The 19,873-nt window shown below is 46.0% G+C and overlaps 1 protein-coding gene across 2 annotated transcripts in view; it reads left to right on the top strand.

The window, feature by feature from the left end:
* Window positions 1-17,542, top strand: part of MDGA2 (MAM domain containing glycosylphosphatidylinositol anchor 2) — a 191,385-nt gene extending 173,843 nt beyond the window's left edge. For both annotated transcript variants that reach the window (XM_068194878.1, XM_068194879.1), the window contains 5 exons: window positions 5,375-5,530; window positions 7,593-7,751; window positions 10,760-10,890; window positions 14,838-14,943; window positions 15,441-17,542. In XM_068194878.1, the coding sequence (XP_068050979.1) occupies window positions 5,375-5,530; window positions 7,593-7,751; window positions 10,760-10,890; window positions 14,838-14,943; window positions 15,441-15,529 (641 nt within the window). In that variant the 3' untranslated portion in view covers window positions 15,530-17,542. The remainder of the gene's footprint in view (window positions 1-5,374; window positions 5,531-7,592; window positions 7,752-10,759; window positions 10,891-14,837; window positions 14,944-15,440) is intronic.
* Window positions 17,543-19,873: the final 2,331 nt, after the last annotated feature.

Below are 19,873 nucleotides of genomic sequence, written 5' to 3'. Positions count from 1 at the left end.
CTTCAGGCTCTGAAAGGTTCTCTAAGGTCCCCTCAGAGCCTTCCTTGTGGTTCTTGAGTTATTTCCATGCTTTTTAGGGCAGATTGACTGTGGTAAGCACATACCACAATTGACGCCAAAAAGAAGGAAGTTCTTCACCACAGAGGTCCAGGATTCACAGATTCATTTCACTGAGAAATGGGGAGACCCCAAGTGGATCCTGGTTCTCCCCAAATTCTCAGGACACAGCTCCTCAGGCATGACTGGAAATGAGAACTCTGACATGATCAGGCACAGGGATGGAAATGTCCCAGGCTGGAAATGTCAAAGTCACACTTTGTTCTTCCACTTTTCCTTGGGCACCAAATCCCTGCAAACATCCAGGTAGGAGACCGGGGTGGAGCTTTGGCACATCCCAGTAAAACCACCCTGTTCCCACAGTCCCACAGCTCCCTACTCCATCATGTTCTCCCAAACCCCAACAAATCCATATTTTCTGTCACAGCATATTCTTGTTTTTAATTGACGTCCCGAAATTATTCCTGCTTAAGGAATGAGGTCCAGTCTCCCATTTTTCCTGCTGCAGGGCAGAGCCATCAGGCAGGAGCAGGCCCTGCTCCATCCCTCAGACTCAACTTTAAGCCTTTGTGTAAATTCTAAACTTATTTGCAGAAGATCTTGTCCAACATGTTAATAATTAAGCAGGGCTTAGCTCAAAGCTGCCAGGAGCTGCAGGAACCTCTCCCATGGAGTCTAAAAAGCAGGGAGTGAAGCTCTTGCTAATTAATATATTAAATCTAGGTTCTGATGGGAAGAAAAAATACAATCCCAAGTGCTTCATGCTCCTCTAGGATTTTGAGATCTCAAACTAATTTTCCAAAAGTCTTGTAGGATCATGATGGAATGTGGGAGGCATCCGAGTGGGAATAAGGAATGTGTTGGCTCAGTGGAGGGACTGGAAATATTTTCCACCAAAGCTGCAGGGTCCCCAGGGTCACTCCTTTCGGGTGGCCAAAGCCATGGTAGAATTCTGCTTTGCTTGCTTTCCCTGAAGATTTTTTGAGTGGAATCCCTTGGTAGGAAAGAAATCCCGATCTGCATCCCATCTCCATTCCCTAAGGCCACCACTGCCCCATGGCCCCAAGTGCCACCTTCACGTGGCTTGGAATCCGTTGGGGATGGGCTCTCCAAACCTCCCTGGGCAGTGCCCAGGTCTGAGCACCCTTTCCATGGGGAAATTCCTGCTGCTGTCCACCCTGAGCCTGCCCTGGCCCAGCCTGAGGCCGTTCCCTCTCCTCCTGTCCCTGTTCCCTGGAGCAGAGCCTGACCCCCCCGGCTGTCCCCTCCTGGCAGGAGCTGTGCAGAGCCACAAGGTCCCCCCTGAGCCTCCTTTTCTCCAGGCTGAGCCCCTTCCCAGCTCCCTCAGCCTCTCCTGGAGCTCCAGACCCTTCCCAGTTCCCTTGTCTGTGCTTCCTACAAAATCCCTGTTGTTCCTAAACCTGTTGGGCCACTTTCTGGTTTTATTTATGCTGTGTGAACAAAGAGGAGGAGCTGTATCCAGCCAGGACAATATTCCTGATTGGAAACTGAAGTCATGCTCTTCCTGCTTCACTTCTGGAATAATCCCATTCCCTAGATCTTGCCTTGTGATGCAATCTCTGCAATACCCAAGCAAGAAGCATCAACGGTGCTGAGGTGAAGCCTCACATCTCCATTTTTTACCACCTAACAGAAACCATTTAATGTAAACCAGAAGAATTTTAGATCAATTTTTACAATTAGAGGTCACCCCTGGATAACAGAAGAGAGGAGATGTTCAGGAGTCACATCCAAATTGGATTTTATGGGAATAGACGATACAAATCCGTGCTACAATGAAGGGTTTCACCTCCAGAACAGCTTCAGCTTTTGTCCTAATTGGCAGGGAAATTATTAATGACCTGGATCCACTTCCAGAGCTGCCATGTGCTCTGACAAAAACCACCACTCTCATTAATGTTAATTAGCACCATCGTTAGGGCCATGGCTGGAGTACCTGTGGAAGAGCTGCTTGTTCCACCTGCCCTCCTGCTCAGCAATTAACAGCTCCAGACCATCCAGATCTATTTAAATTCTCCTACTAAAGCATGGAGCAAAGCCTGAGGAGCTTTTTCCCATTTTTCTTCTGTCATTTTTTAAGGAGTGTTCAGTGCCAAGAACATTTAGCACTAACCTTTTCCAAGGTATTCCACATGAAATCAATGTTTGACTATTAAATAAATGGCAAACTTTGACTCTTTTTTTTTCCATCTGGCCTGAATATTTATTTTATTTTTTTTTCTTCACCTCAGGACAAAATCTTTTGTTCTGCTGATGTGGAATTTCTTAATGAAGCTCTGAGGGCACAAGACATTTATGCAGCTTTTAAGGCACTGGAGGGGCAGTGCAGAAAGTGCTGAATGGCTGAAAATTCTTTCTTTTGTTCACTTTGCTCCTGGACTGGATCTGGGAATCAAAACTTTTCTCCTTCACTTAAATTTTGCCTTTTAATTTCATCTCTTTGTGTAGAAGCAGCAACTTCTGTGTTGCAGGAAGATGGAAAAGTGGAGGTGGAAGCAAAATCCACAAAATGTGGGGTGAATCAAGACAATTTGGAGCTCAGATGGTGTAAAAAGAATTCTTAGAGAGGCACAGCTGGCACTTTGTTCAGAGAGCTTCGTTTGAGTCCTGGAACATTCCAAGAGTCTTGGTGGGGTCTTGGAATTCCTTTCCCAGTCTTGGGATAAAGATGGAGATGTTGATCGGTCGACGTCTCTCCTGAAGGGTTTGGGTGCAGTCATGGAACCATCAAAGGATCAGGGACTGGTTTGGGTTGGTGGGACCTGAATCCCACCCCACCCCTGCCATGGGCAGGGACACCTCCCACTGCCCCAGGATTCTCCAAGCCCCAGTGTCCAACCTGGCCTTGGGCACTGCCAGGGATCCAGGGGCAGCCACAGCTGCTCTGGGAATTCCAGCCCAGCCCCTCCCAGGCAGGAATTCCCTCACTGGTCCCCAGACCAGCTCCCACCATGCTGAGGTTTCCAGGGATAAGCAGAATCCCACATCCTGCTCAGGCCAGCAGAGCAGGAACTGTGCTTTGGGGAATGAATTCTCCTGGGGGATCTGATGATGGATTTACTGGGAAACCAATCCAGTCTGCCTGAGGTGCTGATAGCCAAGGAAGAGTCTGGGAACTGCATTCCAGTGAGAACCTGGTTTTATAGGATTGTGTTTTATACTGATGTCTCCGGAGGGGCACAGAATCCCAGGATGGATCAGGATGGAAGGGACCCCAGAAGGTCACTGGTGCCAGTCCCTGCCCAGGACACAAGACTGTGTCCATGTGGCTCTGGAATATCCCAGGAAGGAGACTCCAGCCCCTCTCTGGGCTCTGCTCAGGGCTGGGCAGTGCCCAGGGCAGGAGTTCTGCCTCCTGTGCCAGGGAATTCCTGGGATCAGTCCCTGCCCGTGGCTCTGGGGCCATTGCTGGGCCTGGAGCAGAGCCTGGGCATGCCCTGCCCTCCTGCACACAGGACACTCAGGGACACCCAGGGACACACAGGGACAGACAGAGACACATGGGGACACCCAGGGACACACAGAGACACACAGGGACAGACAGGGGGACACTCAGGGACACACGGGGACAGCCAGGGACAGCCAGGGACACACAGGGACAGACAGGGGGACACTCAGGGACACCCAGGGACACACAGGGACAGACAGGGGGACACCCAGGGACACATGGGGACAGCCAGGGACAGCCAGGGACACACAGGGCTGAGGCCCCTCTCAGCTGGGGCTCCTCTCCAGGCTGAGCAGCCTCAGCTCCCTCAGCCTCTCCTGGGCATGGAGATGCTCCAACCCTTCCTCATCCTCACATCCCTCCTGTGGACCATATCCAGGAGCTCCCTGTCCTTGCTGTCCTGAGGATCCCAGAGCTGGACACAGCACTCCAGATGTGCCCAGGGCTCAGCAGAGGGGCAGGATCCTCCCCAAACTCCTCCCTGATCCCCCCTGGACCCCTTTGGCCTCGTGTTGTTCTTTGAAAAGGCGGGAGGAGAACCAGGAATATTTGGAAATCACTCCGAGTGCATCCTGTGGTTTGAAGTGAATTTTCCAAGCTTATTTCTGAGCCCGCAGCATCACCTGAGTGTTGCAGCACTAAGCTCCAGGTCCCTCTCTCCTCACTGATTAACAGGGAAGCTCCAGTGGCTTAAGTGGATTTAGAGCTCCCCAAAAGCCCAAACCTGCAAACATTTATCCACCTCCTCAGTTTAACAGGGATGAACAATCCCCCGACACTGGGGGTTTGAGTTTCTCCTACCAATGAATATAAATTGCACCCCTCCAAGCTGACACCGTGCACAGGCAGCTGCCTTCTCCCTGGGGAAGGGAGATTTCCTTCTTTTCTCAGATAAATCAATGGACTTTGCAGGAAGAGTAAACTCAGCAGGAATTGTTCATGCAGTGAAATTCAGCTTTTGCACGTTCTACTCCATGGGGCCTTGTAATGCTCTGAGTGAGAACTGAACCTCCACGCTGGTCTTTGTTTTGGTTCTTAAATTATAGGAGGAATTTCTCATCCCATCATCACCCAGCAGGGCAGATCACTGGGCTCTCACAATTCCATGCAGGAGAGGATCCCAGGAATCCTCCTTGGGGTTCTTGGCAATTTTCTATTCTTTAGACCTACATGCTTTCCACTTTCTCCAAATACACCACAGAAATCTCAGTGAAAATCCAGGAGGTGTGTCCAGGACATGATACAGTCACCTCTCCTTCCCATATGTATTCAGATATTCCTCCCAGGAATTTGCTATGATAATCTGGTGATGGGGACTCAATTCTCCTCCTGGTATCCCTCCATGTAATGCAATGTCCTCATTTTTAGAGATTTCCTTCATGTCTATCCCAAAGCTCCTTTGCCTCATTTTAGCCACTTCTTCCTTTTCCATCCCTATTAAAATGAGGGATAATTTAGGAGATGCCACTTGGAGATAATGTTTACAATTTGAAAAGCTTCTGTCTCTTATTCCTAAACCACTTCCCACATTCCCCCCCCCCCCCCCCCCATATTTCATGTTTTATTGGAATGATTCTGTTCTCCCTGGCTCTTTAGAAATTTAAAAAGAGACAACACCTTTAAAAACCACAGTATAAATCTGAATATGGGAGAAGGAGCTCTACAAAAAGATACAAATGTAATTTCAATTTCACCAGGACAAATCGATGACCCTGATTTTTTTTTTTTTTTTTTTTTTTTTGTTGAACCTGCTGCTGAAGAAAACTGTGGATAATTGACAAGGAATTTGAAAAATAAGGATCTGATGGAAAACCTTGGCCAGTAAATTCCTGTTATTTGTTTTGGCAGGAGAGTTCCACTGTGGCTTTGAGGATGGGAACATTTGCCTTTTCACTCAAGATGACACCGACAACTTTGACTGGACAAAACAAAGCACTGCCACGAGGGACACGAAGTACACCCCCAACACGGGGCCCAACGCCGACCGCACCGGCTCCAAGGAGGGTAAGAACCAGCAGTGAGGAATCTGGGATAAGGGAACTGCCCAGGACAGGCAATTCAGCCATTTCCTGGTCTTAGAATCCCAGACGGATTGGGATAGGAAAGGATTTAAATTAATCTTGTCCCATTCCTGCCATGGCAGGGACACCTCCCACTGTCTCAGGCTGCTTCCAGCCCCAGTGTCCAACCTGGCCTTGGGCACTGCCAGGGATCCAGGGGCAGCCACAGCTGCTCTGGGAATTCCATCCTAGCTCCTCCCCACCCTCCCAGCCAGGAATTCCTTCCCAATATGCCATCTAAATCTACCCTTCTTCACCTTAAAGCCATGTCTCCTTGTCCTGTCCCTCCATCCTTTATCCTAAATCCCTCTCCAGCTCTCCTGGAGCCCCTTTAGGCCCTGCAAGGGGCTCTGAGTTCAGACCAAGATCCTTCAAGGACTTGTAGAAGGAATTACCAGTGCTGAGGAGTGACAGGTCCCAAAGCACAGCCCCTGATGGTGCCATTCCCACCTTGCCTCATTTTTATTGTGCCATTTTCAAAGCGATTCCCTTCACGTTAAAGTCTAGTGGGGCAATCTGGCTCATCTTAAAAATTCTCCTGCTTTACATCATTTAAATTCTCCCTTGGGCCCTCTCAGCCCATCAAAACAAGGTGGTTTTTGCCCCACTTTTGCTCTGGCTATTGTTCAAAAGTGTAATTTTCAATCTGCTGCCCCTGTTAACATGTGCTCCTGACTGCAGTGGGGATTTGCATTTGAAAAGTCCGACACATCGAGCTGAATTTATCCAGACCTGCAAGTAATTCCTGCTATTTTATTGTGTGCACTTCCAGAGGGGAAAAATTCATCCTGCACCACATTCATTTGGTTGGATCAATTCAATTATATCTCTGTGGCTGGCACTTCCAGGAATGGAATAAATGGATATTGTCTTCTTTGGGATTGACAGGGCAAGTTGAAAATACTCCTTGAAATGTTTCCATCATGATATTTTCCCTTTATTTTACAAGTTATGTTTCCAGGGACAAATTCCCCCCTCAGGACTGAAGGCTGAACACCCTCAGATTTTGTACAAAGGTTCATCAGTTTGGAGATGTTTTCCAATGCTGGCCTGCTTCCTGGATTTTAGTTTTCATGGAAAAGACAGCTTTGGAGCAGATTTTGGAAACACAGGGGCTTCATGCAGGAAAAAATGAGTCCCAGAAATGACATGGTGAGAGATGGAAGTAAAAAATTATCAGGATGCTTGATAATTTCAAGGTGTTCCTGCATTTATCTGTGTTGGGCATTGAGAGTCTCATCCCAATGACTCCCCTTTGGATTTTTCCAGGCTTTTACGTGTACATTGAGATGTTCCAGGTGTTGAGGGTCTCATCCCAATAATTTCCCTTTGGATTTTTCCAGGTTTTTCAATGTGCATTGAGCAATCCCAAGTGTTAAGGGACTCACGCTAAGGATTTCCCTTTGGATTTTTCCAGGCTTTTACGTGTACATTGAGATGTCCCAGGTGTTGAGGGTCTCATCCCAATAATTTCCCTTTGGATTTTTCCAGGTTTTTCAATGTGCATTGAGCAATCCCAAGTGTTAAGGGACTCACGCTAAGGATTTCCCTTTGGATTTTTCCAGGTTTTCACTTGTACACAGATGTTGAAAGCCTCATCCCAATGATTTCCCTTTGGATTTTTCCAGGTTTTCACTTGTACACCAGTGTTGAGGGCCTCATCCCAATGATTTCCCTTTGGATTTTTCCAGGTTTTCACATGTACACCAGTGTTGAGGGCCTCATCCCAATGATTTCCCTTTGGATTTTTCCAGGTTTTCACTTGTACACCAGTGTTGAGGGCCTCATCTCAATGATTTCCCTTTGGATTTTTCCAGGTTTTCACATGATCACAGATATTGAAGGCTTCATCCCACCAACTTCCCTTTGGATTTTTCCAGGTTTTCACTTGTACGCAGATGTTGAAAGCCTCATCCCAATGATTTCCTTTTGGATTTTTCCAGGTTTTCACGTGTTCACAGATATTGAAGGCCTCATGCCAGTCATTTCCCTTTGGATTTTTCCAGGTTTTTACATGTACATCGAGACGTCCCGGCCCAGGCTGGAGGGGGAAAAGGCCAGACTTGTCAGTCCCCTTTTCAGCGTCGCTCCCAAAAATCCCTACGGAGCCACCAACACGGCCTATTGCTTCAGCTTCTACTATCACATGTATGGACAGCACATAGGTGAGAGAAAGCCAATTCCTTTGGGAAAAATACCTGGAAAAACTTCCTCTTGTTTGAAGGAAAAGCATGGGAAGAGTGCCAGCTCCTCTGAGAGCCTGCCATAACCCAGGGAGATGCTTGAGGGCATCCAAATCGTGGCAACATTCTGTTTTCCACTAATCAGGGATTTGTAGGAAGGAGGAATTTACATCTTACAGCTGGGAAGTGTTTCCTGCAGGAGAGAGATTTTGGGCAGGGAATTACATGGGAATCCCATTGATCTGAATAGGAATTTTGGAGCCTGGAAAGGGAAACATTGATTTTAACAAGGATTTTTTCCTGATTCTAACAGGATGTTTTAAGCATTCCTGAGTAGAATCAGGATCAGGCAGGGAGCAGCTGCATTCCTCAGGTGTTTCTTGTGGAAAAGTCGTGGAAAAATTGCTCAAAAGCCGCAGGAAGATGGATTTTCAAGGAGTATCTGTGAGTGTTTCAGGCATTCCTGATGGATTCAGGATCAGGCAGGCAGTAGCAGAATTCCTCATGTATTTCTTGAGGAAAAGCCATGGAGAATTTGCTCACAAGCTGCAGGAATACAGATATTCAAGGCGTAAATTTGAGTGTTTTTGACATTCCTGACTGGATTCAGGATCAGGCAGGGAGCAGCTGCATTCCTTTGGTGTTTGTGGAAAAGTCATGGAGAATTTGCTCAAAAACTGCAGGAATATGGAATTTCAAAGGATATCTGTCAGTGTTTTAAGCATTCCTGACTAAATTCAGGATGAAACAGGGAGCAGCAGCACTCCTCATGCATTTCCCATGGAAAAGTCATGAAAAATTTGGTCACACACTGCAGGAATTTGGATTTTCAAAGGGTACCTGCCAGTCTATTTTTTAGTCCTGCATCTTTCAACACCCACATTTAATTTCTTTTTGTGGTATGGAAAAAAAAAAGAAGTGGGAAAATATAAAAGCTCAAACAACAAAAATCCAATTTTTGGAAGACTTTTGTGGGTTTCTTGGTGCTCTCAGTGTGCCAAGAGTTTTTCCAATGTCAAAGTGACCTGGTTTGATGTATTTTTATCTCTATTTCAAGGGCAAACTCATCCTCCCAGAGAGTTCTGGTGCTTGCTTTGTCCGAGCTCCCCCTGCCCCCAGGCAGAGCTCAGATTTTAAGCGGAGCAGACAAGAGCACTCAGGTTGGTTTTTTTTGTCTCTGTGCTGCAGGAAGGTGGATGCAGCTCCAGGTTGGAATTCTCCTGGCTCTTTGCTGGGTTTTTTTATTGGAAGGAAGGGATTCAGCCACTCCAAGCTGAGAGAAAGTATAGAAATTTCAATATCTGGTCATGTTCTGGTCATTTATTTATGGTGTATTATGAAAAACAAATTATAAACATCAAGGGTCAAAGAGTGTTTCTGTATTCTAAAAGTTAGAAAGCATTCTAAAAGTTTTATTCTACTGCTTATTACTCTTCTTTTTAATTACTATTAATAAATTTTTCTTTATACCCTCTTAAAGTTTTAAACCTAGTTTACCTTTCTCCTAATCCTACCTCACAGCAAAAGTAAGTAAATAAGTAATTAACCAACACTAAACCCCCCACACTCATTAATACATTAACCAAAAAATATCTCAAATTAACAAACCAAACCCACTACACATATAAGCATATAAATAAATAAAAATTGAATATAAATAAATAAAAATAAAATAAAAATAAATAATTATAAACTAGAGATAAATATAAATATAAATATAAATATAAATATAAATAATATAAATATAAACTTGGAGGAGGGATGAAGCCGAGCAGCATACCCAGCCCTGCTCCAAACCCCTGGGCTGGGCTAAAGGAACCCCTTTGCAATCTCTTTCTTCTTTAGGTCTTTCCCTGCTTTGTGTGGAGGTAGATCCAGACTTTCCTCTCCCAATCCCATTTCCTTTGTGCCCATTTCCTGAATTCCAGGTGGGATCACGGAGCTGCTCCTGATTCTCCCTTCCCAGCTCCTCCAGGGAAGATGGATGGTCCCATTCCAGTCCCATTCTGGTCCTATTCTCTCACCCTGGTGAAAAGGCCATCAGGGGAATATTTCCTGCTCCATTAAATCTCCAGCCTGATGTTTTCCAAGGCTCCAAGTTTGGCTTTTGCTGGAAATAAGTACTGTTCCTGAGCAGGTGCAGATCTGGGAGCTTTCCTTGGAATTTTTGGTACCTGCTGTGCCACGCATCCCAAAAAACACTGCTCCTGTGGGAATTTGGCTGTCTGAAAGTCTCAGGTTAAGAGAAATACACTGAATTTACAGAGCACAGAGAGACCTCACTGCCCCACACACCTGCAGGCAACCACGGTGGCAAATAGGACCAAAACCCCCAAATCCTGTGAATTAATGAACCCAGAGAGATGAAATTTTGGGGTTTTTTTGTGCACCAAGAGAATCTGGTTCTGTTCATGCCTGCAGGTGACCCTGGTGTCAAAAATGTCTGTGCTGGCACCAGTTACTTACTCGTGGGCAAAGGTGCAGCTCTGGAGGGTTTTCCTGCACAGGGAGGAACTTTGGAGGTTTTTTGAACTCAGAGGATGTTGTTGTCCTCCAGAAATATTCCCAAGGGCATCTGGTCTCTCCCTGAGATGGATCTGCTGGGTTCTGGGGCGCTCCAGGAGTTCAGCAATGGGCAGAGGAAAGCTGGGCAGTTTTAACAGGCAAGAATTCAGCACAAAACAACCAAATTTCTGATTTTGCCCTGGATAAGGAGGTCTAATGCCAATTTCTTGCTCTAAACCACAGAAAAATCCCTTTTTGCCTGTTTTCCCTGAAATTCCTATGCCTTGCCTGAGCTGCAGGATGGGTGCTCAGTTCCCCTCTGCTGGGAGTTCCCATCACCACTTCCCAGCATTCCTGAATTTAAAAGGTTTTGAATTTACTCCAAGAAACTTCCATGCCTCAAATCCATGGGAAAACGGGTGAGGAGAGTGCTGCAGCCATCCAGGCAGAGCCTTCCCAACTCCAGTTCTCCTGCTGTTTTCCAGGAAGTTTGAACGTTTACCTGCGGCTCAAAGGTCAGACTGCCATAGAAAACCCCTTGTGGTCTTCAAGTGGGAATAAGGGACAGCACTGGAACCAAGCCCGGGTGAACATCAACCCCCCCACCTCATTCCAGGTGAGGCTGGCACCTCCAGGAACTGGGAATTCGGGGCTGGGAGGGAGACTGGGAATATTGACTCTTTTCTTTGGGACCTCCCAGCTCTGGAAGCTGCTCATTGACAGATAATTGCTTTCCTTGAGCACCACGGAGCTTAACAATGCTTGAACTCAAAACACTTTCCAGCTTCCCAAAGATGCTGGGAGTGATTCCAGCAGGTTTTGATTTCAGATTAGCAAGTGGAATACAAAATTATTCGCTGGGAGAAATTACTTAGGGCCCCTGTGTGAAAGGTTTTTGGAAATACGTGGATTTCCTGCAGGAAAATGAATGATCTGGGAGCATGAGACACAGGGGGCTGTGACAGGTTTTTCACACATTTCCTGCTGGGATTGACAGGGAGATGCTGATGGATCTTTAGGGGCAGTTCCCAGGCACACTGGGAGCTGTTTGGAACTGGAACACTCCCAAAAAAGCAGCTGCTGCCAGCACGTCCTGCTTTGGGTGAGGCTGGGCATGTCCTCAAGGAATGTGGGAGTCACGAGCCGTGCCCTGAATGCAGGGTTCTCCTCTGAGCCCTCTCTGTCACTTCCAGGTCTCCTAGGGGAGAAAATGTATCTTTGGGAGAAAGTCACAGGCTGGTTTGCGTTTGAAGTGACCTTGAATCCCATCCCATTCAACCCCATCCCATTCAATCCCACTCCATTCAATCCCACTCCATTCAATCCCATCCCATTCCACCCCTACCTTATTCCACACCTCCCAACATCCCAGGGTGCTCCAAGCCCCAGTGTCCAACCTGGCCGTGGAAGATTACTTCAGTGCAAATCCAAACTGCTCTTCTAAAAACCCACGTTGGGTTTCACTTCCTGTATTTTCAGGGAATTCCTGATCCTGACCCTTTGTTTTTATTTCCATGCAGGAGAGAAATGGTTTGGTCCGTAGGATTACAGAGCAATTCCAAGGATGGGAATTAGAAGAAAATTGAGGAAGGGGGAGATGTGAAGTACAGTGGGACATGAGAGAGCTGGGAATGTTCCCCTGGAGAAGGGAAGGCTCCAGGGAGAGCTCAGAGCCCCTTGCAGGGCCTGAAGGGGCTCCAGGAGAGCTGGAGAGGGACTGGGGACAAGGGATGGAGGGACAGGACCCAGGGAATAGCTCCCACTGTCAGAGGGCAGGGATGGATGGGAGATTGGGAACTGGGAATTCCTGGCTGGGCTGGAATTGCCAGAGCAGCTGTGGCTGCCCCTGGATCCCTGGCAGTGCCCAAGGCCAGGTTGGACACTGGGGCTGGAGCAGCCTGGCACAGTGGGAGGTGTTTCAGGCTGGGAGTCTGGGAGCTTTGATGGGAACAAAGCAGTCAGGAATGGGGGGAAGAGGAATTGCAGAGCTCAGGAACACTCAGAGCCCAGGTCAGGCACAGAGAATCAGAGTAGTTGAGTTTTTCATTGGTGAAGTCGGGGTAAATCCAAGAATTCTGAAAAGTGAAGGAGAGAGAAGTGATTTAGTATCTGAACATAATAAACGCCCTGGGAAAGAGAAGGAGGAGATGGATTTGAGGGGGTTTTTGGAGACCTGGGAAGGGCTTTAGAAAATCAGGGAAGAATCAGACTCTTGGGCAGGGCAATGCAAAGGATTTGCAGCAGCAGCAATCCAGAGGAGCGGAGGAGAGAGATTCCAAAGGGAAGCTCCTCTCCTTGGCTGTTTTTCACCTTTTACATTGTTACATTTAAAGGTTTCAGCATAAAATAAATGTAAAGCTCTGACCAAATATAACAAATAAATGTCAGAGCTCTTGGAGCCTTAAATTATCTTTTTTTCAGCATCTCTTGCATCAAAGCAAATTTTATTTTCCATTTAGGCGTGTAAGTAGGAAGGAATATAAAGCTCCAAGTTAAATTTAAGGAGAGGGAATTGAAGCGAATCTTTGCAGTAAAACACTGCAGTGACATGGAAATTAAAACTTTTTATAGGGTAATTTATAGGGGTAAAAGATTTTATACCTTGTCAGTCACTGTGATATAGAACAAAGCTTTTGTCATGAGGATCTGGGAGGACTGCAGTGCTTTAAATCTCAAAAAAGTGCATAAATCTAGCTCAGATATTCAGGTATTCAATATTTTTATGGAAGAAGCACTCCAGAAATACAGAACCCCAAAAAGAGAGGGACACATTGCTTCTGTCATCCAGAAAATGTCAATTTTAGTTCAGGTTTGAGCAGCAGGACATGGAGATGGTATGAATGATTGGGATTGGATTTATTGCTAATTTAGGATCTAAATATTGCAGTATCCAAATAAAAATTCCATGGTTTATCACAAAGTATTGGGATGAGCAGGTCCTGGTCACTCCTGTTGGGTCAGTGCCACCCCCCCGTTGTGGGGCTCAGCCCACCCAGATTTGGTCACTTTGTGTCCAAAAAATTCCATCATCAGCAGGATGGGCTGGGAACATCCAGGTTTGCAGCCCTTGGCCCTGCAGGATTCCCAATCCCAAATCACAAAATTGCTGTGGAGCTACTTTAGTATTTATCTCCATGTTTGAATGATCTCGGTGCTTTCACTCACCCATCCAAAAGGGAATATTCCCAATTTTCAGGCTGGAGGCATCCCTGACAGGGGGAACATGGAATACCAGTTTGCCCCAGTTTGCCCAGTCTCCAGAAGGATTTTAACCCCTTTTTTCAGGTCGATCTGCACCAAACTGAAACCTCTCAGCTCCCCACTTTTGGGGGAGTTAATGACACCCTGAAACCCCTCCTGCACCTCCCCACCCCGTGGGATTGTCCTGGGACACCCCAAGTGCCCAGCAGGGAAAGGGAGAAGGGTGATGGGGGCACTCAGGGGAGGGTAAAAATCTGCCCAAGATCCTGTGGAAAAATGAGAAAATCCCAGACTGGTTTGGGATGGAAGGGATTAAAAATCAACTCATTCCACCCCTGCCATGAGCATGGACATCTTCCGTATCCCAGGCGTATCCCAGGCATATCCCAGCCCTGTCCAACCTGGCCTTGGACACTTCCAGAGATGAGACAGAAGCTGAATCTCCCCAAAACACACTGGACTGGCATTTTAGGATCATATTCCATTCCATTAGGAGCAGAGTGACTTTTCCCATACCCCCTATTCTCCAGTTTGATGCAGTATTTTTAAAAATAGCTGTCCAAAAGCATAAAGGGTTTGGTTTTTGTTTGGTTTTTTTTTTGGGATACTGATAGGGAATTCTGCTCAACTGGCACCTCCTGCCCATCCCTGGGAGCTGCAGGCTGGGTTCTGCTCCATGCCCTGCCAGCTCCTCGGCTGTGATTTGTTCTGAGTGTGGAGCAACCCCTCTCTGAGGGTCACCAAAATCACTGCCAAATGCAGCTTTTAATTAAATGCTGCCTGTTGTGTTTGGACAGAGCCCTTTAGGTTGGAAATTGTTTTCCATTGTCAGGAAAAATTGGACTTTCAGCTCCACTGATTGGTGTTGTTCCTGCTGCCAAGGAGCATGGGCTGGATTTTGGGGGAGGAGACGTTTTCCTCTAGAGATCCAGGCATTATTTTCTTTTCCAGCAGTTTGGTTTCAGACAAGGAATATTGGAGAGAAAAGTACCAATAGGACTTAATGATCCCAGTCATCCCCCCAGCAGAGGTTGAAGTTCATCTTAAATTGGAATAAAATTTCTACTGTGTCCCTCACTGTGATAAAACTCATCCCAATTCCTCTGGAAAACCATTTCTAGATGGAATCAAAGCCTCTAAACCTGATGAGAACCCACATGTTGGTAAAAATAGATCCTAGCATGGAATTTACTTCCACAATCTGAAATTAGATACTTGCATATGTCTTAATTTTAAGAAAAGTCCTTTACTTTTTGTGCGGGTTTCGATTTTAGGATCTGATCTTCTGGACATTTTTTATTTATCCCCCTCTGCTCCGCTGGATTTTTTAAATTTACCACCCTCTGATCTTCTTTTTCCCAGCTCATCTTTGAAGGGATCCGTGGCCCTGGAATCGAAGGGGACATTGCTATTGACGATGTGTCCATTGTGGAAGGAGAGTGTATGAAATCAGACCAACCGGCCAACAGTAAGTGGCTCTTCCCCACAAGTTCCTTCCTGTCTTTCTCCTTCCCAAATGGATCTTTTCCAGCAGAACAATCCCTGCTTTGGTTCACTTGGAAGGTTTAAAGTGGGATGTTGTCCTTGGGAATGCTTTGCTCAGGTGGGAAGATGCTGGGTGGGTGTGAGGCAGAGGTGAGAGCAGTGGGTGAGGTTGGGCTGGATTTGAGATACTCAGGATGATAAAACAATATCAAAACAATGCCCAGGGGGCCCAAACAATGTGGAATCCATGGAAATCACTGCTGTGATTCCCTGAGGGCTCTGTCTCATCCCTCCACCCTGTGTGTGCATTAAAACAGAGGTAACTACACAGCCAGGTGGATTTTCATCCCAGTTCCTGCTCTATCCCATTGGTGAGGGTTGTCCCTGTCCCCTCGTGGTGGGAGGTGACTTTGGAACACTGCAGAAATGCTGAGGGGGTGTGGGCACCTCTTTAATTCTATTTTTCTCTCCTTTTTGCAGATCTACGATCAGGTGCTGTTGGACCATTAGCACATATACGACTTCTCCCACTCCTCATCCTCATGTCTGTCTTAAGTCATCAGAGGTGACCTTATCCTGGCAGAGGCTACAAAAGATTCACCGGGCACTGGCATGAAGAAAGAGTCTTTGTAAAATGGACATTTCCAAACAAACTACCAAAGATTCCTCCACTGACTGACTCGAAAGTTAAATAAATACGTAAATAAATAATTTAAAAATAAAAAAAAAAGCAGATTAAGAAAGCACTGGGGACTTGAAAAGGCATCACGGGAGTGGAACTCACTAAGAACCAAGCTTGAGACTGAGATCTGGCCTAAGTAAGGAAGAGACCTTCAGGTGCTTTTGTGGTCACTGATGAATTCAGCATCATCTGGTTGAACTCTCAGCAAAGAGCTCTAGAAACCCTTGTCAAAGCACAAAGTCATGGCTGGTTTTGTTTCAAATGAATCGTTTGCTTGTTACCATGGAAACCGAATGGCCTGCCCAAAAAAAAAATAAAAAAAAAAAAAAGAGGAAGGAGAGAGAGAGAGAGGAAATACAAACACAGAGAGAGAGAAACACCTCACTGCAAACAGGGTACGTGAAGAGCTGGCGTTCATTTTCCCTTCCCAAAGGTTTTTAGCGTAGAGTTAAACAAATGTCGGCCCTTTCTACTTCGGCTGTCACCTCCCCTCGAGGATAACCTGGAATCGGAGCTGTTTGCAGACATTCCTGTTTCATTCCTCACGGCTCTGCTTGGTGACTGTGTGCTGTCTCCTTTTGCATGCATTCCCACCCAGGACATGCCACCTGGGCTTACATTTGTCACAGGCTTCACTGGGAGTTTGCTCGCGGCCGCTGGAAGATCCCTCTCCCCTCCCCACCAGAGTCATCAGCTCTATGGAAGTGAAGAAACCAAACCACCGTCTTTTATAAATTGCCATGGAAACCAAGTGCCTTCAATGAAACAAGCCTGATTTCAAAAAACAAAAACAAGAAAAAATGAACTATATATATATATATATATATATAAATATATATATATTAAAAAAATTATAATAAATGTAATAACGATGATTTCAACATGGAAGCTTTGCACTGCTAAAAACGTGGGTTGTGCAAACTCTTTTCTAAACAAACTCTAGAGCCTGGGTGTGCAGGCAAGGAGACGGAGCCGCTTCTGGAGAAGGATGGATGGACCTAAGCTGCTGTGGAAAGCCTTTGGGATGAGATCCATGCTGTGTGACCTTCCAGACAGCCATGGCCTTTCAGCTTCTTATCCATTCGAAACAGCTCCCGGTGGTGCTGCCGATGGGAGCAGCACTTCTTGTTGTCGTTGTCGTCGTCTTTTCAGGTTCTCCAGTGGGTCAACCAGAGGAACAAAGGTGGTTCAGACACACGGTGCGGAAGGTGGTGAAACACAGGATGATTTTCTTACTCTCCCCCTCTGTCGGGATGGCTCGCGACATCTGGAGCTCCAGACACTCCGAGGGGGCTCTGCCTCTGCCCCGGAGCCAGACTCGGTGCAGAGGGCGAAAGATTATTTTGTTATTGTAGCGAAATTCAAAAAACAAACAAAAAAAATCTTAAAAAAAATATTAAAAATAATCCACTTTTACAAGGAAAAAAAAAACAAAAAAACAAAAGCTGTACAAAATGGGTTCGAGCTACCCGAACATGTGCCGGTTTTCCACTGCATTGTAAAGTTCCCTTCCAGTTGGTTATGAAATTTGAAGACCTTTTTCCTTAAATTAGCTCAGCTTTTAACTTCATTTAAAAAAAAAAAAAAAGACTTTTGTCTAAAGAAGAGTATTATTATTATTATAATTATAATAATTATTATTATTCTGTGTTCTCTCGACACCCTAGAATTAAAAGCAAAACCTGATATGCAAATAATTGGAGTACAAATGTGAAAACAAACAAAAGATGAGTATAATAATTGCAAATATGAGTATAAAAAGCACAACGAGATGCAGTAAAACAATGACAAGGCTTGATTTTTTTTTATTCTGTAGAGAAATGTTTGTGCAAATTCAGTAATTCCACTGAAGAGATAATTTTCCAGCTCTGTTCAATAAAGCCTCTTTCCAGGTAAGGCAGCCCTGTGGTGTGTGTGTTTGTTGAGACGCTGGCAGGGCTTTCCTTGGTCAACTGGTGCCAGCTGGAGTTGTACTGGTCCATATTGGTGGCACTCAGGAGCTGGAGCGTTCCCAGGATGCTCTTGGCTCCCTGGTTTTTAGGCATTTTTGGTGTCTTTAAGTTCCTGTGCTTGGAAAACAGTGGGAGCTCCAAGTCAGGACATTTTCAGAGAATCCCAGGATGGTTTAGGTTGGAAGGGACCTTAAAGCTCATCCCTGAAATCACAGAATATTCTGGGCTGAAAGGGACCTGCAAGGATCGTCGAGCACAAATCTGAACTGAATGATCCCTGTGGGGATTAAACCCACAACCTTGGGGTTATCAGCGCCTTGCTCTGTTCGGAAGAAAGTGGGAGCTCCAAATCTGGATGGACTGTGGGGTTTGGAAGATGGTGGGAGCTCCAAATCTGGATGGACTACGGGGTTTGGAGAAAAATGGGAGTTCTGAGTGTGGATGGACCATGGGGTTTGAAAGAAAGTGGGAAGCTCCAAATCTGGATGGACTATGGGGTTTGGAAAACAGTGGCTCTGAGTCAGATGGACCATGGGGTTTGGGAGATGGTAGGACCTCTGAGTCTGGTGGCCTGTTGGGTTTGGAAGATGGTGGAAGCTCCAAATTTGAATGGACTCTGTGGTTTGGAAGTTAGTGGTTATTCTGAGTCTGATGGACTGTGGTGTTTGGAAGACTGTGGGAACTCCAAGTCTGGATGGTCTGTGGGGTTTGGATGACAATGGGAATTCAGAGTCTGATGAACTGTGGGGTTTGGAAGATGGTGGGAATTCTGAGTCTGGATGGACCATAGGGTTTGGAAGAAAGTGAAAGCTCCGAATCTTGATGGACCATGGGATTTGGAAGAAAGTGAGAGCTCTGAGTCTGGATGGACTGTGGGGTTTGGAAGATGGTGGGGAATTCTGAATCTGGTGGCCTGGGGGATTTGGAACTCTTGAGTCTGGATGGACCAAGGTGTCTGACACCCTTAAGACAAAGTGGATGGATGGAGGGATGGAGGAGCAGGTCAGGCATGGTGAGACCCCCAAGGCAGATTTTTTTTTGAGGTTTGTGTGTCTTGGAATTCAGGATCCAAACCTTGCTGTGCATCTTCCCATGGATGTCTCCTGAGAGCCACGGAACTGAAGGGTGATCCAAGAGGCTTCTCCATGGGTGATTTTGGCAAGACTCTCTTTGGAAGGGCTGGATCTGCTGGGAGCCAGAGTGACCGTCTGTCAGTCATTTCCACAGAATCCCAGAAGGTTTTGATTGGAAGGACCTTAAATCTCATCCCATTCCAGCTCCACAGGCAGGGACACCTTCCACAGACCAGGCTGAAAGAAAACAGGAAGAATTCCATTGCTTTTAAAGTACTTCCCTGCTTTTCCCTCAAATTTCCCTCAAAAATCCAAACTGGACCTTACATGCCCATTGGAGATGAACTTTCTGGGCAGAGCTCTGGCCGCAGGGCTGGTGGTGGTGGCATGATGGGAACTCTGTGGGAAGTTAGGATTTGGGAAGTGCCCTGGGATTCCCCCTGTGATAAAGGAGTTGGATGATAAGGAACAGGAGATCCTGCTCTATTGTTTAGATCCCAAGCAAAAACTGCAGGCTGAAATCCTGTTTCTTCTTTCCATTTGGATTCTCCTTTCCCTCGCTCCCATGGAATATTTGATAAAGAATTTCGATTGACAAAGAACCACAGTTGTCTTTTTTCAGGGCAGAATAATCTGTGTGTCCTGACAATCCCAGGTTTTTGTGGGAAAGGAAATGTATTCCCATGCATTTTCTTGTTTTACTCTGGGGTGCAGGAGGTGCTAAGAAAAGCAGAATTTCTCTTCCAAATGTTGATTGTAGGAGTAGTTTTATCTTCTTTTACATTCCCAAAATAAAGCACTGAAAAGGAAATGGGATTTTACTTCAGGCCATGAATAAGAAGAACAAATTGAGATATGAATTTCCTACTCTTGGTTTTTATTTTATGTTACATTTTGGACTGAAAGTGGATGTGAAAGTGTTGGATCAGCAATCAAAGGCAGTTGGAACTGGCAGTTCCCTGGAATTTGAAACCCCTCTGATTCAGTTCTGGGGTATCCAACCTTGAAATGTCCTTGATTGATTTTTAAACTGGACATCAGACACTGAATTGTGCAGCTGAAGTCCTGGGATGTTGGGAAAAGTGGCTGGGTTTGATGGGATGGCTGCAGGAATTATCTGGGTGTTCCCAAAGCAGAGGAGGATGGAGCACAGGATAAGTTTTCCAGGTTTTTTCAGTTCTTTCCCAGGCTGATTTGGGAACATAA

The sequence above is a fragment of the Anomalospiza imberbis genome, chromosome 6 (genome assembly GCF_031753505.1).
Source record: "Anomalospiza imberbis isolate Cuckoo-Finch-1a 21T00152 chromosome 6, ASM3175350v1, whole genome shotgun sequence".
Lineage (NCBI taxonomy): Eukaryota > Metazoa > Chordata > Aves > Passeriformes > Viduidae > Anomalospiza > Anomalospiza imberbis.
The sequence above is the reverse complement of the archived record's forward strand: the minus strand, read 5'-3'. Positions and strand labels throughout refer to the sequence as shown.